Raw genomic sequence first — 22525 nt, 5'->3', positions numbered from 1 at the left:
TTTAATGAACATATGAATTTTAATTTATATTCATTTATTTTATCCATTTTTCCAGTGACGTACCGGGGTTTGTTTTGCTAATCGGGTTGAAAGTCGACCCGTTAGAGGGTAAATTTACTAGTCGATCACATATCTAGTCGTATCCAAATAATTGAATCCGAATTTTTCCAAGTATGAAACTTATTTTCTATCTTTCAAAATAAGAATTCAACAAGAACGGGTCACAATTAAGATGAACTTATCTACTAGAATTGATTATGTACCACTTGTGTTATTAATATTATAAAGATAAACAAAATAATGCGGAAAGGGAAAAATATAAAACACTAGAAGTTTTGTTAACGAGGAAAACCGCAACTGCAGAAAAACTCCGTAACTTTGTTCCTATTTGAACACCAAACTGTATTATGCCACTACAAACACTAGCCTACTATCATACTTCGGACTGGAATGTAGTTGAGACTGAATCCACCCTCCAATCAATTCAGTTACAGTCGTGCTCCTTACGCCTCTTGAATATCGCAAGGCTCTACGCAATTGATTCCTTAGCTGACTTTCTTTACAACCTAAGAGTTGCTTCAACCTCAGGGATGACTTTTGATACCAATCTGCCTCCAATAGATAATCCATTTGATTTCCTTTTAGATCAATAAATCGGGGATTGGAAATCTGTTTGCAATTGACAAAGTTAGCACACCTCGCAAATACATAACACTTATATTTAGTTAGCTGAGAAGCCTGGATTATGAACCACCTCTCAAGAATAATCTTAAACCGATAGATAAAGAAATTTTTTAGATATCTATCTTGAGAATTCACAAAGTTTGAGATGAGGAGAAATTTGCGATTTCTGTCTATCTCGTTCCTGAAAGAGATTACTAAAACCTCGATAACATAAAAAAAAAGACCAGGATACACAAATTGTCACGGTAAAGATAGTCGAACCTGGCTTCACAAATCCCTAAGTGAAGTCTTTCAGTCATAAACCTAATTATGTACCTCAGAGAAACCTAGGTTCATAGAGGACAACTCTATCAAACAACTAGGACATAAAAGTGTCAGGGATTGAATTTCCTGGTTGTTTGAGTCTCTCTATTTATAAATTTTCAAGACTAGGATTACTTATAATTCCAGTTAAGATAACTTGAGATTCAAGCAAATATTTAATATGTTTAGATGAAACTCTTGTTAGGAGTTCATGTAAGCATGTGGGAAGTTTGTCTATAAATCACATAGAAGAATATACATTATGGTCCAAGTACCAGAATCATGTAAAATGATAATTTTTGGAAAATATGCCTTATGAACTAATAAACAAATTATTGTTCATTCAACACTTAAGATTTGAGTCACGAAAAGGAGAAATTGCTTAATAAAAATCTTTAAATCAGTTTTTAATCAAGGCAAATAATCATAAAAGAAATTGCAAAAGTCAATAAAAATAAAAATATACCACTTTACTTGAAACAATGGCTTCTTCCGTCTCCTCAACAAAGGGCTTTAGCTCCTCATATTAATCACTTGCTCAAAATATGTGTTCATAACTCAAATATGTACAAGGAAGTGAAAATAATATAAAACAGAGAATCTGCAACGTTGTATTGGCGTTACAAATTTGAGTGTTACAGGCTACAATTGAAAAATTTATATCTCTGTCGCTATAAGTCTTTTGCAAGCACATCCAAAAGCGACAGTTCTGTTGATCTGCGACTGACTTCAGCAGACCAATGTTCTTCGTGTTATTCACTGTTGCAGCAGCAGAAACTTTTCCTGCTACTCCTCCAATTCTTGTGTGCAGCTATCTGTTAGCTCCCAAACCTCTCGATGTCCCTTCTAAAACTCCACCGCATCCTTTTTATATCCAACGGTACCTCTAAATCTTGCAATAACTCCATATAATCCTTGTTTACTTCTTGGGAATATTTTTTCCTTTTTATTGCCAAACACGGGTTTATTTTCCTCTTATTTTTTCTTCACGCTTCTGCTGGTGTTGATATACTCCAATCTCGTTGAAAATACACGCAGTCTTTCAATTGACACGAACAATCCTGTGAATTGTTTCCAAAAATATGAAACATAAACACGTAATCCCTGTTTTCTTCAAATCCAATGTTCTGTCCCAATTTGATCGAAACCAACAATTATACCTTCACTGTTTAGATAAATCAAGTCCATCCCAAGAGAAATCAGTGACTGAATCTCTCCAGAAACTTCCCAAAAAATCAAACCCTAAAATTTCAGTAGTTTTGAAAACTCTCTTAATCGATTTGAAACTTTTCGAATTACCATGGATGATGAACACTATTGCTTGGGTAATTTTCAAATGATTTACTTGAATCAAAAATAATTCATGAACAATAAATTGTTATTAACTAAGTTTGTGTATATGAACAACTATTGCTTGAATCATATTTCAGAATGTTTAACAGGAGAAACTTGTTTCAAAACTTCTTCTTTGGAATATCTATTGTAAGTCATACAACACCGTCTCAAATAGATAGAACGGTAAGATAGTGAGTAAAATAGAATGGTTCAGTCTTCAATACCTCTTTATTGATGACGTTCTCCAAATGTCTTCGCTTGATCTTCAGTCTTCAATCTTCGAGGTTTATTTAATGATGTCTGATCCTCAGCTACCATACTCTAACTTAGTCCGAGACTTGACTTAAGTAGATTAGAAATTAAGGTATAGTTTTGTACTACTATAACATCGAAAACAAATTTGAGATAAAAAAAGTTGCAAGTTCGACCGAGTAGTGCTCTAACACTTTCTTGTTATCAAATTTGACCTTTGTTAATTTGTTTGCGTAATGTATTTCAATTGCATTAATTAGACTAATTTCGTAAATCTTAATGCTCCATGGGAATTGAACTTGATTAGCGCAATGCGTGGGGTTATTCTCTAGGTAGAATTCATACTTGCGTCATTTTATGTAAGTGTGATGATTTTAGGAAATTAGCAGAGTATTCTTGCGTACAAGGTATTATAGGTTTTTGATAATTAGAGATTAAATTTGAATTCTAATCATTTATTCAAGTACGTGTTACAATTGAAGATGAAGCCTTTATCTAATATTCACACATATTGATTTGTTTACTCTTTCTTGTTATCTTTTGGGTTAGATTAGTTTACATAAATCAGAAAACCTCCCTTTTCACATAAAATATTAAAACAAACCACAAACCCAGACCTCTATGTGGAAACGATCCTTTTTACCCTTGCTTCATAATATAACTTGAGTAGTGAGAAAGTAATATTAAATTTGACGCGCTGCGACACCCATCAAATCTCCAACATCGGATTGTTATTTTCTGTTTTTGTTTTTCTTATATTCTGGAAGTGCTTTTAGATAAAAAGCACTTTAATTTTTGTTACCAAACACCAATATCAAGAAACTATTGCCATATATACATTTTGAAGAAATAACATTACCAAACCCCCTCCGTCTAAGATGTGATCGGGCCACATACATTTTGTATGTGGCCCATTTTTATATTTTGACACGTACATAACTTAATAACCTGCCCCCTCCAAATCCTTTAACTGCTTTACTTATTGAGTAAAAGTAGGAAGTTAACAACAAAATAAAGACAAACACTTAGGTAATAAAAATGTTTTAGATTTTTTGTTCTACTTTATAAAACGTGTCAACATATAAATATGAAGCCTATCATAGGGGTTCCAAACATTTGGTTTTGAGGGCATGTATGGATTCAAATATCCTAAAAGGTGGATGAGGATGACCTATTCTATAATACAAATACAAAAATACCCGTTGACAACTAACATAATTACCTAACCTAAACCTAATTAAAATCAAAAAATAAAATTAAATCTAATTAAAACCCAAAACTAAAACCTAAAAGAGAAAAGAAAAACCCGTCTCTCTTCTTCCTCTTCTTTTCTTCTTCTCCTTCATCGCCTCTTCTTCCATTTTTTCTTCTTTAACAACGATCATCTTAGCCAATACTGGTTTCAATTGAGTAAAAATTGCAAACCCACCTTTTTTTTTTTGATTACATGATTATGAAACTAGGGATTTACAAATTAGGGTTACGGTAAAAATTTGGTGGTTTCAATTGAGTATAAATTTGTACGGTTGGGAAGTATTTTCAATTCTCAATTTTTTTTTTCAAAATTTTCCCTGGATGTGCCTACGGTTGGGAAAACATGAACTTCCAACCATATTTCAAAATCTCAAAAACAAATTTCAACCTTTTCCAACCGTAAGTTACCCTGAATTTTTCTACTGTTGAGAAATAATGAACTCCCAACCGTATATTGTATTTACGGTTAGGTTTTCCAACCGTAAATTCAATTTTTCAGAAACAAAAAATCAAATTTTTTTGATCTTCGAACTTTTTTTTTTTTTTTTTAAAAATTATGATATCAAAATAAGTCTTTTATTTGGTTAATCTATCATTAGTTAGTTAATCAATTATTAACACTAATTAATTGATGGCATTATAAATATTAGTGAAAGTAGTAAGATAAATGGTTTTGTTGATTGCTATTTGATGACCCAATTTTATTATTTTGTGAGCATTCAAAACTAAATGTTTGGAGCCCGTATAATATAAACATGAGTCACATGCTTGAAGTATGTGGCCCGACTATATCGTAGCTACACCGACCAAGCCCAGCCTTGATCGTTCATCCATAAAAGCCGAAAATTTACTCACATAAAATATGAAACTTATTATTGGGACGTCACATTCCAATAGAGGGGCTTCACTTAGATTTCTAGTGACCAAAAAATTGGTTATGGGGTATTCTTGATTCAATACCAAATGTTGAAAACAACCTTCAACTAAAATCAAAACCTAAAAACTAAAACTAAAATCAAAACCTAAATCTCATTCAAAGATCTTTTCCTCCTCTTATTCTTCTTCTTTTTAACTTCCTCTCCTTCATCAACCATAAATCATTTCCTCCTTTTTCTCAACCAAAATCATTTCACCATCTTCGATCAATCGACGGTTCGAAAAACTTATAATCATCGATTGAATTCTCTAATAAAGATGCAGAAGAAGCATTTTGATAGAAATGATGGTAATCAACAAACCAATTGCATCTGAAATGGTTAGATTGATTGAAACAGTAGAAAAATTAGGTTTCAGAACCAGTTACGGTTGGATTTTCCTCAAAAAAACCTAACCGTAACTGTTTTACAGTTGGGTTCGACCAAAAAAACCCTAGCCGTAACTGATTTACAGTTAGGTTTGATCATAAAAAACCCAGCCGTAACTGTTTTACAGTTGGGTTCGACAAAAAAAATCCCAGCTGTAACTGATTTACAGTTGGGTTTCGACCAAGAAAACCCATCCGTAACTGGTTTAAAATTGGGTTTTCCTAATTTTACCTAGTTACGGTTAGGAGTTCATCATCACCTAACCGTAAATTTGTCTTACGGTTGGCTACGAAGGAAAAACCCAACCGTAAACCGCTCTGAAAAGCTAAAAAATTCAATTTTTTTTTACTTACTTTCATCAATTTTGAGAAATAAAAAGAACATTGGTTAGGTGATTTAAAATCTAGGGTTTTAGTTAGAAAAAATCTCCAAAGTTTCTCATTTTTTTCAACTTTTTCTTCCCACCAAAATCACTTAATATGATTTTTTATACCTAATTATATAAAAAATTTCATCAATCTAATTATTAGTTAATTAGATTATTAGCACTAACCACATAAAAGTTGTTTGGTCATTATAAAATTATTTTAGATAGGGGTTTTTGCCCCTCTATTGCAATGTGACGCCCTAATAATAGCTTAAAAAAACTCATCGGTTATCGGGTGCATTTTTATGACCCACTAAGGTCCGACCCTGTCAAGCTTAACCTACCCATATAAATACAAAGAGAAATTTCTCTATTAAACCCTTTCACCCAACTTCTTTTAGGGCTTCCTTCGCATCTCTTCTGAAACTCAAACACAGTCGCAAAAATGCCCAAGCATTACAGACCTCCTGTAATCACTCCATATACCTAATTTACATATGCTCTATGTATTCAGTTTCTGAAATCCTTTTTACTGATTCTGTCTTCGTTGTTTACAGGGAAAGAAAAAGGAAGGAAATTCAGCAAAATATAGTACCAGAACCAAAGCACTTAGACATTTACAAGTTACCTTACCTACGTTCCGGTATATTAAAGATGCAGTTTTGATTTTGGGTTTAAGATTTTAAGATTCTTGGGGGAGGTTAGCTGGTCTTTTTAGGGTTTGAGGTTTTACTTATATTATATTTTGATTTATGAAATTTGAATTTTTATATTGTAGGAAATTATGTATTCTGAAGGGAGTTTTCCCGAGAGAGCCGAAGAAGAAGTATGAAGGAAACAATAAGACATATTATCATTCTAAGGATATTGCTTTCCTGCAACATGAACCGTTAATGGAGAAGTTCAGAGATATTAGAGCATATGATAAGAAAATACATAAAGCAGTGGCAAAGAAGAATGATGAACTTGCTAATCGGTTAAGGTCTCGAAAGCCTGGTTACACTCTTGACAGACTTGTCAAAGAAAGGTTAGTTGGTTTTGTGGTATGTTGTGTCCGTATTTATGTGTACTGGTTGTTCATTTTCAAATGGTTAATTTATGTGGTTATTTGTTTTTGCAGGTATCCTACTTTTATTGATGCACTAAGGGATTTAGATGATTGTCTTACTATGGTGCACTTGTTTGCTGCATTACCTGCTGTTGAGAGTGAGCATATTCAAGTAAAGGATATCCATACTTGTCGAAGGTTAGTCGGATTTTATTAAATTGTGAAAACCAAGTTACATTTGCTTGCTCATGCTATCTGCTTTGTTAGTTATGGCGATTTATGTATTATCTTATTGTTTGGTGATTGTTTAAAAGAACTATGTTTAGGTTCTAATGAGTAGCTTCTTCATGTTTTTGACTAGGTTGAGCCATGAATGGCAGGCATACATCTCAAGAACAAATAAGCTAAGGAAGACTTTTATATCTGTGAAGGGAACATATTATCAGGTGATTTTTTTATTATTTTTATTTTATTTCAGAATCTGGTACCTGAAAATTCTTGAATCGAAGAAGTTGCATATTCTTATGTTCATTTACTCAGGTTGAGATTGAGGGGCAAAAGATTACATGGTTAACCCCTCATGCATTACAGCAAGTGATTACTGATGATGTTGACTTTAAGGTTATGTTAACCTTTTTGGAATTTTATGAGGTTAGACTTCTTTCATTTACCCCTTCTCTTTTTCTTAGTCACCTTTGGATTTTCTTGGCTGTTTAGTGTTTCTTTTAGTGTTACAGAGATGCAGACAATCTTTTATTGCTTATATCGTTTGGTTTTACAGAAGGATTTTTTTAGGGTGTATGGTCTATCTGCACATGAGAAAATGAATAATTAGTTTAAAAATCATCATAAGATTGATAGTCCATGGTCAACACCGAAAGCATGTCAATGGTGAAAATGAATAATTAGGTTTTGAAAAAATTGTATTATTTTGTTGCCAGAAAGATTTGTTGTGTCCTTGTAAGATGAAGCAAATGCATGTCAGATGATGTTTATCTATATTCCATTTTAGTCTATTACGTTAATTGATCCGACTGGACATGCTTATTTTTGCCACATTTATGTACTCTTTACTATCCAGGGGCTCACACTTCATTTCTCTTTCTTTTATCTGCCTTGCAGACTCTGCTTTCATTTATCAATTTCAGACTGTATCAAGAAATAAATGTGAACTATCCACCTATGCTTGATCCTCGCCTGGAAGCTTTAGGAGCAGGTTAGACCTTCGTTGCAACCTACCCAATGTGCCATATGGTTTATTTTAAGGTCAGACAGCATGGTTTCTATTTTAACCCCTTGAAGCTTATTACAGTTTTTATTGTTCCTATGTCTCATGCAGACCAGTATGCATTGTCCAAGTACATTGCTGGGTCCTCTATGGTAGAATCCCAGGCTGGGAAGGTAAAGATGACCGTGGAGTCTGAGCTTAAACTAGCTCAACTTCAGCATCAGCTTCCTGCAAATGAACCAGGCGCACTTATGCAACTTGTTGAGGGCATTACAGGGGAAGATAATGACGACGAAGAAACAAGGGAATGTAAAGGTCTCTTTAAAGATTTGAAGATCTTCTTAAGTCGGGAGGTATGTTTTTCTATAGTTATATACTCCCATAGAATAATATTGGTAGGAGTTTAGCTGACACCAATTGGTGTTTGGATAACTCATCGATTTTCTGAATATGTGTGCGGTTAATCATATATTAGTTTTTAGCTCTAGGTACTGTTAAAAAGAACGACTAGAGTTCGTTTCTCCACTAAATCATGGGGTTCAATATTCAGAAGACAAGTGGATGACCAGCTATTTAGTATTTGTAGTTAACATTTAGTATTTGTAGTTAACTTTATGTATGTTCTTGCTTTGTTTTTGTGCTTGTAAGAACGACTAGAGTTCGTTTCTCCACTAAATCATGGTGTTCAATATTCAGGAGACAAGTGGATGACCAGCTATTTAGTATTTGTAGTTAACTTTATGTATGTTCTTGCTTTGTTTTTGTGCTTGTACTGGGACTCAATTTCATTTTCTGTTTTTCCTCTTGGTTAGGTACCAAGAGAGTCCTTACTTTTTGTGATTCCAGCCTTTGGAGGTATAGTTTCTTGGGATGGAGAAGGAGCTCCATTCCAGGAAACTGATGATGGTATCACACATCAGGTGGGTGCGAGTTTCTCATTATGAATTACCCTCTGAATCACCCTTTGTGGAAATGAAATTAAAAACTAAGACTACCTAAGCTAGAAATAACATGCTCTTCGGTAGTTCAAATTTGAGCAATGGTGGTGGATTAATATGGTGCCACATACTTCCAGATTGTTATCCCCTGGTCTCTTAAACTGACTTGACCCCTTAATTTATTCCACATACTTCCAAGACCATCCTTGTATATTGGTATTAATTTATTCCAAACTTCACAAGTAAATCGTCTTTCTTTTGTGGCAGATCGTTGATAGGCCAACTCAGGGCCATGTCTTCCTCTCTAGAGAATATGTCCAACCGCAGTGGATCTATGATTGTGTAAATGCGAGAATCCTTTTACCAACAGATGGTTACATGGTGGGAAGGTATGTGATTCACCTCGAATTGTATAATTTTATTTTAGTTTGTGGTCACTAAGAAGGGGTACGTGTGTTGATGCTATTTTATCTGTAACTTGCTTTTGGTGCTATTTAACAGGGTACCTCCTCCACATTTGTCACCTTTTGTTGATAATGAGGCAGAAGGCTACGTTCCTGAGTATGCTGAGGTAGTTAGACGCTTAAAAGCTGAAGCAAAGAAAGAAGTACTGCCCATGCCTGGATTAGAGAATCTGGATTTGGATGATCCTCAGAGTCTAGTGGCTGAAGGAATTATGAGTCGGACTGAAGCTATCGAAATTGCTCAGAAGAAGCTCAAGGTAATTGCTAGAGAAGTTTATTTTTAAGCACTTTAAGTCATTAGATTTTGGGAGGTAGAACCCAGTATATGGATACAGAATTAGGAACTTTTGCAAGGTAGATTATGAAGCATGATGTGAGATATCAAATAGATTGGAAGTGTGTTGGTGTTGGATTTGGTTTTCACTTTTTATCAATTGTTAATATTTGCTGTTTGTTTTTGTATGATTTTGTGAAACACTTCTGGAAGTCTTTCGCTCGGCGCAGGCTGAGTTTTATTTGTTCGTCGCTCATAAAAAGTTCTTGTATTTGTGTTTGGTTTTCATCAATCATTATATTTGCTGTTTGTTTTTGTGAAACACTTCTTCCATATCTCGGGGATGGCTGAGTTTTTTGTTTGTCGCTCATGATAAGTTCTTGTTTTTGTGTTGTTTTCAGATGGATGAACTTGAAAAGCGGTATCACGAAGAACTGCAGAAAGAGCTTCAGAAATTGCCATATTCTGCTGCTGCCAGCTCAAAGAAGAACGCGGACAGAATTGATGAGGAGATAAAAGATCGCGTTGATAGATCTGCAAAGGATGTTAGTGACATGGACCAAATTGTACGGACACGCAAGCAGAGGGGTCTAGTGAAAGCAATGGAGGTATCAGCCGTTTCCTTATTCTTTTTACATTTTCCATGCTGTTTTCTTTTTGCTTATTTAGCGAAACGATTAGAAACTTCAAATAGAAAGGATGAGTATTCTCTTGGCTTGTGTGGGGCGAAATTTGACTCGCTATTTCATTGTTTCAGATGGGAATAGAAAAGAAGGCGGCTAAGGTTAATCTTCTTAAGAAACGGAAAGAGAATATTGAGAAAGCTCCTGCCAGCAAATCCTCCTGATTTTGGTTTTTGATGTTCTCAGCCTTATTTACTTGTTTTCGGTGGACCAATTACTTTTTACTAGCATATTTTTGTTCCAAGTAATATTGAAGTAAAAGTTGTATTTTTGACCAAAAGGGAGAACTGACTTTGACTTAAAGATGGTTCGAGTACTTTTTCTTGACAATCCAAAATTTTGGACCGGTACCTTGTATCTCGGTTCCGGTACCATTCGGTACCAGGTACAGTATCAGGTTCGGTTCGGTTCCAATCGGTTCTTTCAAGAGACATCGCATACACACATTTACCAACTTATAATTTAACTCATTTTCCTAACGTAATTTCAAAAACTCGGAAACGTGGTGTGACTTGAAATTTGGCATATATAATTAGTTCTCCTGGACTTGGAACCATCCATATACAGGTTCATTTACCAACTTATGTCATAATCAGGTTTGCACCTAGTACAATGAACAATATCAGTTTACTATAGTCCATGTGCATGATGTAAGTATAAAAACGCGGCATCAAGGCATGGCTGATGAGCGCACGGGCATCGGGTGTGAAACAGGAAGAAGATCAAACTATGACTAGCCTATATATATGTCACCACCTTATGCACATTTTGTTCATTCAGACTTCGATTTCAAAGTAATTCACCGAAGTGTTCGCAAAAATGAAGGTCCAAGTTATATTAAGAGAGATCATTAAACCCTCAGTACCAACACCTCCACATTAAGAAATTTAAAGCTATCACTTCTTGATCAACTTCTTCCTCCATCTTATGTCCCCATAATACTTTTCTACCCTACTAGTGCTGATGATGAACCCAATATCAATGTTTCTGATCAGAATACTTTTATTCGGTACTTTCGGTCGGGTACGACACGGTACTTGTATTGGACCGTGTACCTGTACCCCAGACCTCGGTTTCTATTTTTCGGACCGGTACCTGTACCCCGTTTCTCGGTTCGGTCCAAAATCAGGTACGGTTCCACCGATTTCGGGACGGTCCGTCGGTCCGGCTCGGTTCATGTGCACCATTAATTTTAGAAGCCCTAGGCGAAAATCGAAAATGGGGTCCCTAAAAAAAATTCCTGATCATTTAAAATAAAAAGAAAACACTGACTTTCCTGGCCTCCTCAATGCAACTTCATCAATTATTCAATGCAAATTCATCGATTATTGCATGGTAATCAATGTTGTTCACCATACCTTCCTTAATAAATAATATTGCTAGGTCATTCAGTCTTTCTTGTGATGTTTGCCGATCGAAATTTTTTGAAAAAAACTTCTTTCTGCAGAGGCCACTATAACTGAAATTGTCAATAAAATCTCATATAAATTTCCGCATTTGGATAGCAACCTTCCATATTGTTTAATAAAACAATACTTCAACTTCCTTTACAGTTTTTTCTGGCAAATAATTTTTAGAACTTTCATTTCGGCATATAAGTCATGACTATCAATATCAAAACTCATGTCATGCTTTAGATAATATTATTGAAGCTTGATACAAGTAGTTTTCAAGTTCTATCATCAAGAGAATATAACTTGTTTAGCCAGTGAGGTTTTTACGTTTGTATAGTAAAATGTTGGATACTGATTGCGGCCAAAGATAAAATGTCTTATTAGTCAAAATAATTGGGCCGAACGAGCAAATCGAGGAAGGACCTTTATATGGTTACTTTTTTGTCAAATGTGGGTGATCAATAAAGAAAAAGATCGGAAATGGTCCATGCTGAAAAACCAAGAATACCCCTTGTGTAGGTGGATTTTTTTGTCAAAATGAACTAAAGGTCGCGGGTTCGAACCCCAGGCACCTCAAAGTTTTTAGTTTTCTTTTTTTTTTTCGTTTATCTTCCTTCTCCTTCAGTTTTTTTCTTCCCCAAAGTTCATATCGAAACTACTGCTTCATCTTCTTCTTCAGTCCACCACCACCATCACCATCTCCACCACCATCGTCTCCACCAATTAACGGTACTGATCCCAGGAAAACCAACACAAATTTAAGCCTAAATTTCGTTATTACGATCTCAGACAAACTTAACCTTAAATTTCTGCTAAAGTTTTGGGAAATTGGGAATTTTTGAGACGAAGAACTTGAGAAGTGAATGAAATTGGGTTAAGTTTGAAAGAGAACTTGAGAAGTGAATGAAAATTTGGAAGAGAAATTGATAGATCTGATGGGGTAGAGCAGGATTTACTCTACTTATTTCGAAATTTCAATTCCTCCAACAAATTTTCCTTCAACCTCTCTCAATCCTACTAACATATTACACTCTCCTTAAATCTAACTACGGTAATGAACTGAACCTTCTCTTATGCTAATTCTTCGGGTTAATCATGATTAGATCCTTATTTGGTTGCATTACAGTAACAATTTGATTTGCAGCTCGACAGAAAACGATGTCTAATTGCTAAGTGTTTTGTTTTTACAAGAATTCAACTGCTAAGTTTGTGAATCTTAAATGTTAGAATAATTGCATGTGAAAAAAACGTATGTAGTTGAGATGGTGTGGAGTTCATTGGGTAATGATTTCATCAGTTTTAAAATCACACTGATTCTAAATTTCTAATGTTGGTTGTATAACTGGTTGTCTTTGATTTTTGTAGGTGTGGAGAATAGTGGAGGAGGAGGGAGTGGTAAAGCGATTTGTGAAGTAGGCTGGTACATACTTGGGGAGAATCAAGAGCATGTTGGTCCATATGCATTCTCAGAATTACAAGGTAAGTTGAAACTGTAGTGTGTTTTGTTTTTGTTAACTTACTTTTAAGTGGACCTTGAGATGAGCAACTTGTTGCGTGTCTCGATTTATTTGGTTTGTTAGAGTAGAAGAGAAAGAGGCTTTAGTGTGGAGACTTAATAAACATCTTTTTTCGCGAGATAGAAGGGCTAGATTTGGCAAGTTAACAAGTGGAGTGTACCCATCCTTGATAGTGATTACAAACGTACTGAGTGTTTTGGCTTCTGTATGGTTATTCTGGATACTATGGAAAACAATGAAGCAAGCTTTATAATTGGAAAGAATTAGTTATGTTATAGATCACTTTGGTGTACTATACGTAAAGTCTTTAACTCTTATTGTGATGTTGATTTTTACAGGATTTCTGCTACTACGCCATTTTCCTGGTTATGTTTGCTTCTCATTCGCAGAGGTACACATACTGACATACCCACAGTATCCTCATGGTGATGCTATTTCAAATCTTCATGGTATTGCTATTTAAATTGAATTTAAGGCACAATACAAGCGGTGGAGGGCTCTTAAGCCCTTAGCAAATGCTGAGATTTATACCAATGAAATGGATAAAAACGAATTGAATAAAAGTGGTTGTGGTTACACCTGCTTTATTTAGTTGAAGTTGCATCATCTTTATCCTGTTTTTTAGAGTAATCTTTTCCTTGCTTAGTCGAATTTTCATACTTAAAAATCTGAAAATCTGTTGCACGGACCATTCACGTGGGCATTAATTGTTTGGCGTTGCAGTCTGGTCTTCAGCTCTCTTGATGAAATTGTCAGCGTCTTAATACATCTTTTACCTGGTGAGTTTGTTTGGCAAGGATGCAGATTTATAGCATTAACTTGATAGATTCTACAAGCAATGTGTTTCCAGTTATGTGGACCTCGTATTCGTTGGTAGCTTCATTCTTTAGTCTTTAAGCAATTGTTTGAACTATTATTCAATGGATCATTTTGTGAGATTGCAATCAAGTGCATAGAAGTACAATCCATGATCTGTTATTTTGATTTGTTTTGTCTCTCATAATTGGAAGCTAGAGCATTTGCAGTACCAGATTACGATAGTTGCTAGATACAAGCATGCTCTGCATTTGAGTGCAAAGTTAGAGATACAGTTACACTGGTCATTTTTACTTGCTACTGTGTGATTTAAATTGCCTAGCGATAAATATAATAAATTTTCGTGAAAGGTGTTTCTTGTGAAAGAATTTCTGTATCGTTTTCCTTGGAGTTTGAACATTGTGACAGTGACATCAAAATGATATCAGAGGCCTGTAATTTTCCACTTAACTGAGTCTTACGTTGCTAGAGTTTGCTTTAGGGTTTTCTAAATTCTTGTTAAATATTAAGAGTGTGCCTTCATGGAAAAGCGATGGCTTCGAGGTGGAGACAGGGGAAGACATTTAGAAGCTTTATCTGAATTTTGTTTTGCCCTGTTCACTTTTGACACTTCTTAATTATCTTTATAACTACCACTGGTTGACCGTTGATGTCATTGGCATGGATTGTTTACTTCACTATTCGGTGGTGGGATCCAGCAACCTTTGAAGCTATGCATCCGGAGGGAAGCATGAGTCAGAGAGCTTCATGGCCGTATGTGGAAGACAAGTCCTACCTCTGGACGTGGCTATTTGTTGTTCCCTTGGTTGCGTGCACCTTATGTCAAATTCTCTATTTTCTCATTGTCAATGTTCTGCGTCATCAAAGGCTTTTAAGGGATCCAGAAGTAATGACATCCTACAGGTATTCCCTCGCTCCCTCTCTCTTCACCTCTCACGTATTGTATATGGGCACAAACATACGGGAAGAATTTCATTATTAGCTCTCGATGGCTCAAATTGCCAATTATTTGATTAACCCTGTTAATGATTTAGGCGGCTACTGATTTGGCTTCCTGGCTTCTTGTCATTGCCGCCTTTACTGGATGCTTCCTTCTATGTTGTTATCTTTGAGATACAGGATGTTGTCACACATTAGAAAAACTGGTCTAGGGGTTGCAATTTGAATCATTTGACGAAAACCGAGTTTACACGCCTAAATTTTCATAGGTATTATGCTTCCATTTCTTTTCACTTATTCTCTTTCCTGCTGCTAATGTTGGCAGAGAACTATCGAAGGAAGCACAAAAAGCAAATAATATGTGGCGGCGTCTGAGTGGAGTTCTAGGTGATCAGAATCGTATGCTCATGTATACCCTGTTCCAAGCTGCATTCACAGTTGCCACAATGGCTTTAACTGTGCCAATATTTCTGTCTTACGAATTGCATGTGATTTTCCAAATATTCAAAGTCTCTGCATTTATATGGAATGGAGGAAGCTTTTTATTAGAGGTGATGCCCAGGCAAGTCATAATGAAGGAGAAGAAGAAACTTGAAATGCTGCCATTACCAGTCCAACCTGATCAGCCTGCTACTGTCTCAACCGAAATTCCCACATAAACTAACGGCTTCACGGAGTCTGACAACCAGTCAGAACAACCTTGTATAAAAGAAAAAGACTTGTAAAATTTTGTTTTCGCTACTGCTAGAAAAGTTTAGTTAGTACACCTATGACTGTTGAAAGCTGATATCTTGGGATTTAGGATTTTGAGGTGTGGAAAACTTAGTTTTGAAGTCGAGCCCTAGAATTCAAATAACAGCATATCAAATCTCTTTTACAATTTTTCCTGAACATCTCTTTTACAAAATAAAATAAAATTCCTTTACAAATCTGAATCCGTGCAATTACGTAGTGATGTCGTTTTGTCAACTACTTCGGTCGGCCCTTCCACCGTGGCAACGGTTGTACTAGTATAAACATAGCCCAACTATAAGATATTGTAGAAATTATCATACACCTTTTTTTTTTAAAGTAGCTTCATTTTTTTTTCTCCAATTTTTTTAAAAATAGTTTCAATTTTTTCTCTCCTGAAACACTTAGGAATTAGTATACATACAGGCAAAAGGAAAGGATTTTTTTTTTTGGAGGGCCCCGGGACGAGGCGACTTCCTAACTACTCGGTACGACCCTGCTTGATGGTTACCAGCAGGTTAAAATATATAATAAACATGATCAAGACTATTGTAATTGGTTTGATGGAGCACTACATTGCTTTGAGAGAGGGACGAGATAGATTCTCAGAAGATCTCGTTTCCTTCTTTTTATCGGTGGTGGATGTTCTAAGATGTATTATGATTCTCAACTGGTTGGTTATGGGCCGAATATTGATAATCTATACAAGTTGAATGTTGATCTAATTTCTGTAAAATTCAGTATCTTGCATGAATGTTGATACATCTAAAAGTACCAAAAGAAGTTTAGACACTGAAAATTCTTCGATGTTGTGGCATCAGCGTCTAGGACACATATCTAAAGATCGAATGGAAAGGCTTAGAAGGGAAAATATGTTACTGCAACTGGATTTTTCAACACTTGTATAGCCTGGTTAAAGGGAAGTTTGTTAAATCTAGAAAGAAAACATCTATTAGAAGTCTAGGGTTACTTGAAATTGTGCATATTGACATATGTGGCCCTTTTACAATTGCTTCTAGAGGTGGTCAGAGATACTTCATTACGTTTATAGATGATTATTCTCGTTATGCTTATGCTTAATCTTATTTTATTTGTGAAAGATCAGATACTTTGGAAGTTTTCCAAACGTACAAGACATAAGTTGAAAACCAACTTGAGAAGAAAATTAAAGTGTTGAGATCTGACATGGGAGGAGAATATTATGGGAAAGATGATTCTCATGATGATCCTCATGGAAAGATGATTGATTTTATGCGAGAAAAAGGTATTGTGGCTCAGTTTACTACTCCCGGATCACCGGAGCAAAATGGAGTTGCTGACATACGTAGTAGAACTTACAAATATATGGTTCGTACTATGTTGAGTAATTCTACATTACATGAATCCTTTTGGGGAGAAGCTCTAAAAACAGCAGTGTACATACTTAATCGTGTACCTATTAAAGAAGTTACGAAGACTTTCTATGAACTTTGGACAGGTAGGAAACCGAGTCTAAATCATTTTCATGTTTGGGGCTATGAAACATAAGCTAGGCTAAATCATTCAGAAAAATCCCTTGATTCTCGCACTACAAGTTGTTTCTTTGTTGGTTACCCGAACAGATCGAAGGGTTACAGATTTTACTGTCCATCTAAGCCTTTCGAAATTGTTGAAATGAACCATGCTAAGTTTCTTGAGGATGATCAGTTCAGTGGGAGTGAATCTCGGCAGATTGTATTTGAAGAAAAGGATCCTACAGATCTGGCTAGAACGAAGTTCATAAAGAATCAACAGTTGACATTCCAGAATCATCTAAAGCCGCAGAAAAGGAAGAAATAGTTTTGTGCAGATCTGCTAAACTGAGAAAAACAGTCGTCAAGCTTGGTTTTAGTACATTCATGTTGGAGTCATATGGATTAATGACGATATGGAAGAACCGTTAACATATTCACAAGTTGTGAATGGAAAGAACTCTTATGTTTGGATTCCTACCATAAATGAAGAATAAGAATCAATGGATAATAATGGAGTATGGGCCTGAAGGTGCAACAACGGTTGGTTGTAAATGGATTTTCAAAATCAAACGTAATACTGACGGAAGTATCGAAAGGTACAAGGCCAGACTTGTAGCGAAAGGATTTACTTAAGAAGAAGGTGTTCATTATGAAGAAACCTTCTCTCTAGTTTCAAAGAAAGATTTATTTAGAATTATCATGGAAATGATAACTCATTTTGATCTTGAATTATATCAGATGGATGTGAAGACATCCTTTTTGAATGGTGATCTTGATAAGAAGATTTACATGATACAACCGGAAGGTTTCGTATCCAAAGGCCAGGAATCAAAGGTATGTTTCTTAAAGAAGTCTTTATACGGGTTAAAAAAAGGATCCCGTCAGTGGTACTTGAAATTCGATCAAGTAGTGTCATCTTACGGTTTCGTTGAGAATAAAGTTGATAGATGCATATATCTGAAAACTAGTGGAAGCAAATTTATTATCCTAGTTTTGTATGTTGATGATATTCTACTTGCTAGCAACAACATTCATATGTTGCATGACACTAATTTTCTTTCAACCAATTTCGAGATGAAAGATTTAGGAGAAGCTTCATATGTTCTTGGTATTCGGATACATCAGGACAGAAACAGAGGTTTACTGGGTTTGTATCAAGAAGCCTACATCAAGAAGATACTCTAGAGATTTGAAATGCAGAATTGTGCACCGGATGAAGCACCTATTGTGAAGGATGATAATATCAACCGCATGTAGTGTCCTAAATCAGATCTAGAAAGGAGTCGAATAGACTTTAAAAGGCATGCATCAGTTGTTGGCAACTTGATGTATGCCATGATTTGCACCCGTCCAGACAGTAGTTTTGTCGTTAATGTTTTGGGACGTTACCAGAAAAATCCAGGTGAACTACACTTGAAAGCAGTGAAGAAAGTGCTTCTCTATTTGCAAAGAACTAAACGTTTCCAGCTTGTATACAGAAGATCTAATGAATCGGAAGTGGAATGTTTCTCAGATTTTGACTTTATGGGTTCAGATAAGCTGAAATCCACATCTAGTTATGTATTTATGTTTGCTAAAGGTGCTGTTTCGTGGAGAAGTGTAAAGCAATCTGTTGAAGCTCAATCCAAAATGGAGGCAAAATACATTGCTTGCTACGAAACAACAACTCATGCAGTTTGGCTGAGAAATTTTATGAAAGGTCTTTAAGTTATAGATTCTATATCTAGACCTATGAAATTTTACTGTATAACCAACCTGCAATTAGCTTTGTGAAAGACAATCAAGGGACAGGAAGAGCAAGACATATAGATGTTAAATACTTCTTGGTAAAGCACAAAATCAAGAATCGATAAATTGATATTTCTTATGTTTCGACTGAAGTATGCTTGCAGATCCTATGACTAAATGTTTGAACCCTAAGGTGTTTAAAGAGCATGTACCTTCTATGGTTGTTGTTGAATATGTCTTAGATGTATGACTGGAACTTGTATATTTTGGTTGCGAATAATTAAATATCTCAGTTTGCATATCAACATACTTTGTTATAAATGCTCTTGGTATCTTGCATTTGCTGTGATGTATTAATTGATGCATTTACAGATTCACAGATCTCTTTGAGGTCAAAATAGAATGTCGTAGTCTCTTAAAAGACGTTAGCAGATCTCTTTTGAGGTCATAAGAGTGCGGTAGTCTCTTAAAAGACGTTGGCAGATCTCTTTTGAGGTCATAAGAACGTTGTCGTCTCTTGAAAAAGACATTAGCAATTCCTATTAAGATCACAAGGAAGTCTTTTCTATAAGGCACAAAGAGATTTATATAATGATTAAAAGGTTATTGTACTGTATGTAAGTATGGCTATAAAGATTAACTCAAGAACAATAGTCCGCCTAGATTTATGATTATGGAAATGACATGTGCATCTTTTAATTGGTGTTTGGGTTTTCATAGTCGAATTCTAGCGTATTGTTGATCTTGAGGATAAGGTTATACATGAATGTTTGCTCATTGAGTAGGATTATATTTCCTAAAAAATGTTGGCCACCTAGAGATTTCTATCTTACTAATCCAATTCTGTTTTGTAAAGTTTTCTAAAACTTAAAAGGTTTTGTTGCTGCCCAAAGTGGGAGATGTTAGTCTCTATGTTGGTTTAGCAACAAAACATGTTTTGTATTTCTTTAAACTGGATTAATACTAATCTTAATCAATGAGGTTAAGGTTTGTTCATGTTAATTATGCATGTTTAAGGGTACATAAACATGTTAATTAGTACTAGTTATAATAATGCTATGTGAGGCTATTTTTGAACTCTTGATGGAAGGTTGAATGACATATGATTTTCCTATCATGAGGTGGACTCCATTCTAGCTCTTGTTTATAAGAAATTTTTCCATCATCAAAGAATAAGAGTAGATAGAAGTGGAAGTGTCTACCTAGAAAGAAAATAATTGAAATTTCTTAGTTTTTCTTTCAACTGTTATGAGCTAATTAAGGTATGTGCTTATACATAGCAGTTGAGAGAGAGAGAGTCTCTAACAGTGTTTCATATGAAAGAATATTTTGTTCTCAAATGACTTTTGTAACCGGTTCTAGTTCTTGAGACCGATTCTCGTGATTGTGTTTCTATTTCGGGTGATTCTTGTGACTGTGATTCTGGTTCAGGTGATTCTAGGTATTGTGATTCTGGTTTCTGGTGATTCTATCAACTCTGATTCTCTTTTTTCTAGTCTATTTTTCTGTTTTAACTTCAGTGCTTTGTCTTCTACTTCCGTTTTATTTTAATCCTTATCATATTTTTTGGTTTTTTGCCTACTAATTTTCTCTCTGAGATGCTTTCTGCTAGCTAAAGTTGGTATTGTAGCTCTGGTCGGAGTGGATCTTTCATATCAGTGTTAGTATTTTTTTTACCCTCTACTCGGACATCAGCTCTGCTTCCCCTCGTCTTCCGGTCGCTTTCCTAAGTTGGACTCGATTTTAATTCTTAATCGAGGTTTGTTGGAGAATATTTTTGCTGGGTTTCTATATGGAAGAATTGGGTTTTTCTAAATCGTTAGATGGTATATTGCGAATTTTGATTTTTGGATCTAGGTGCTTAAATGCTTCTAAGTTTTTCTGCTATACATCAATTTTACATGGACAAAATTTTTGGGATATTGTATTACCGAAGGCTAGAGATAAACCAGGTAGTTTAGTTGAAGATTTGGTGCCGCCGAGTACCTTGAAGTCCGTTTTGCAACCTGGAAAAAAAATAGGTCATCAGAATATAATGTTTCTGGGACATAAGATGGATCCGGGTTTGGGGAATGGGTATACCGGAAAGAAAGTGGATTATGTTTATAAAAAGGTTATGGGCTTTGAAGAAATGTTGTGGGCTGAGCTTAAGTTCTCTTCGGTCTTGGGGTCTCAAGTCTTTGTTTCTCATATTATAGCCTTGTGTCATCTTAGTCAGGCCAACACATGTCCTCCATCTGATAGTTTAAGTTCTATTTTAATTAATAATAAAGAAGGATAGAAAAAAAATGAATCAATTTTGGAGAGATGAAAATTCTGGTTTTGTCTCGGAGGAAAATTCCTTAATCCCTAGCAAAGGGAAAGAAGACGAAGTTTTTACTCAAACTCATGGTGTTGAAATTTATAAGGGTTTTAAATCTTCCAAATTAATTTTGTGTGGGTATAAAAGAGGAAGGATGGAATGGGATCTGAAGATAAATGAAGACGATTTAAAGAGTCCAAAGAGAACAAAAATCAATAGTTTCAAGGTGGTGGAGTCAAATTCGGGTTTCTTTAGAATCCTTATGCCTATTAATAGAGATGTTGATCCGAATTATTCTTATGGGGTTTCCAAGAGTGAGGTGATTGGGAAAGCAATTCAGAAGTTATCCTGGGTCAGAGATGAACTGATTTTTTCGGATGAAGTTATTTGTTGGTCCATAATGATGAATGTTCAAGTAGTAAGAGGCGAAGGAGCTTTGTTTATTAATTTTCAAAACAAAATGGAGATAGAAATTTTTGCTAACACTGGGATTGGAAGGTCTTCTTTGATTGGAACTGCAATACAAGTCAGTTTTCCCATTCCTATAAAGAATTTTAAATTTTTCCCTACCTATTCTCTGTCTTATCCAAGTTTTCCTGATAGTTTGAAGTGTTTTGCCTTAGTGGCTGCTGAATATATTTTCTTTCAATTACTTTGGTTTACTTGTTTTCTCTGCATCATGAAAATTATCTCATGGAATGCTCAAGGTTGTGGGCCTAAATCAACTAGGAATCACTTGAATCATTTGATAAAATTTGAGAAGCCTGATGTCTTGTTTATTTCTGAAACTAAATCTCAACAGCCTTTGATGAGAAAACTCCTAGCTAGTTTCCCTAATCTTTATTTCGTTGATCCGGTGGGAGTAGCTGGTACTAAGGGTGGTCTGGCAATTGCTTGGTTAGATGGATTTCAATTCGAAATTGTGCATTCAAATATCAATATGATAAATGTGATTATCAAATCTAATTTTGCTATGAATGAATGGTTGTTAACTTGTTTTTACGGAAGTCCCTATCCGGCCGAAAAGCCTGTGGCTTGGAAATTTCTAGAAAAAATTGCTTCTAGGGTCAATAGAATTGGTATGCCTTGGGTTGTATTAGGGGATTTTAATGTGGTTTTTGATCAGTCAGAAAAGCTAGGGGGGTTGCCCTTCAACAGTAGAGAGGTCGGTGCTTATGCTAGAATCATACAAAGGTCTGGTTTAGAGGATTTAGGTTTTAAAGGCAATATTTTTACTTGGAATAATCATAGGGAGGGAGGTCAGAATATCCAAGAGAGATTAGATAAGGCTTTTTCATAATTCTGAATGGATTCTTCAATTTCCCAATGCATCTCTTACTAACCAGGTAGCTTTAGGATCTGATCATAATTCTATTTGTTTGCTTCTTGATAATGGGTTTTCCAATTCTTCATATCCTTTTAAATTCTATGATACTTGGTTGAAGAATGCCTCTTGTATTGGTTTGGTTA

General features: G+C 35.3%; 2 protein-coding genes across 3 annotated transcripts; both read left to right on the top strand.

The window, feature by feature from the left end:
* The first annotated feature begins 5885 nt into the window (after positions 1-5885).
* Positions 5886-10548, top strand: LOC113282330 (pescadillo homolog). Its single transcript, XM_026531318.1, has 13 exons — positions 5886-5968; positions 6057-6142; positions 6278-6526; positions 6620-6745; positions 6909-6993; positions 7088-7198; positions 7670-7763; positions 7887-8128; positions 8588-8695; positions 8981-9102; positions 9215-9434; positions 9853-10059; positions 10209-10548. The coding sequence occupies exons 1-13, from the start codon at positions 5945-5947 to the stop codon at positions 10296-10298; spliced, it is 1764 nt and encodes a 587-aa protein (XP_026387103.1). The 5' UTR covers positions 5886-5944; the 3' UTR covers positions 10299-10548.
* Positions 10549-12143: 1595 nt separating this feature from the next.
* LOC113282329 lies at positions 12144-15731 on the top strand. Of its 2 annotated transcripts, none has more exons than XM_026531315.1 (6): positions 12144-12579; positions 12894-13007; positions 13384-13436; positions 13769-13824; positions 14524-14764; positions 15126-15731. In XM_026531315.1, exons 2-6 carry the CDS (start codon positions 12975-12977, stop codon positions 15457-15459), a joined length of 717 nt encoding a protein of 238 aa, XP_026387100.1. In that variant the 5' UTR covers positions 12144-12579; positions 12894-12974; the 3' UTR covers positions 15460-15731. The 2 variants fall into 2 exon arrangements, with proteins under 2 accessions (XP_026387100.1, XP_026387102.1); XM_026531317.1 differs by having other exon boundaries at positions 12145-12579; positions 14560-14764.
* Positions 15732-22525: the final 6794 nt, after the last annotated feature.

This window comes from Papaver somniferum, chromosome 5 (genome assembly GCF_003573695.1).
Source record: "Papaver somniferum cultivar HN1 chromosome 5, ASM357369v1, whole genome shotgun sequence".
Taxonomy (NCBI): Eukaryota; Viridiplantae; Streptophyta; class Magnoliopsida; order Ranunculales; family Papaveraceae; genus Papaver; species Papaver somniferum.
Note: the sequence above shows the minus strand (reverse complement) of the source record. Positions and strands in the feature narration are given on the sequence as shown.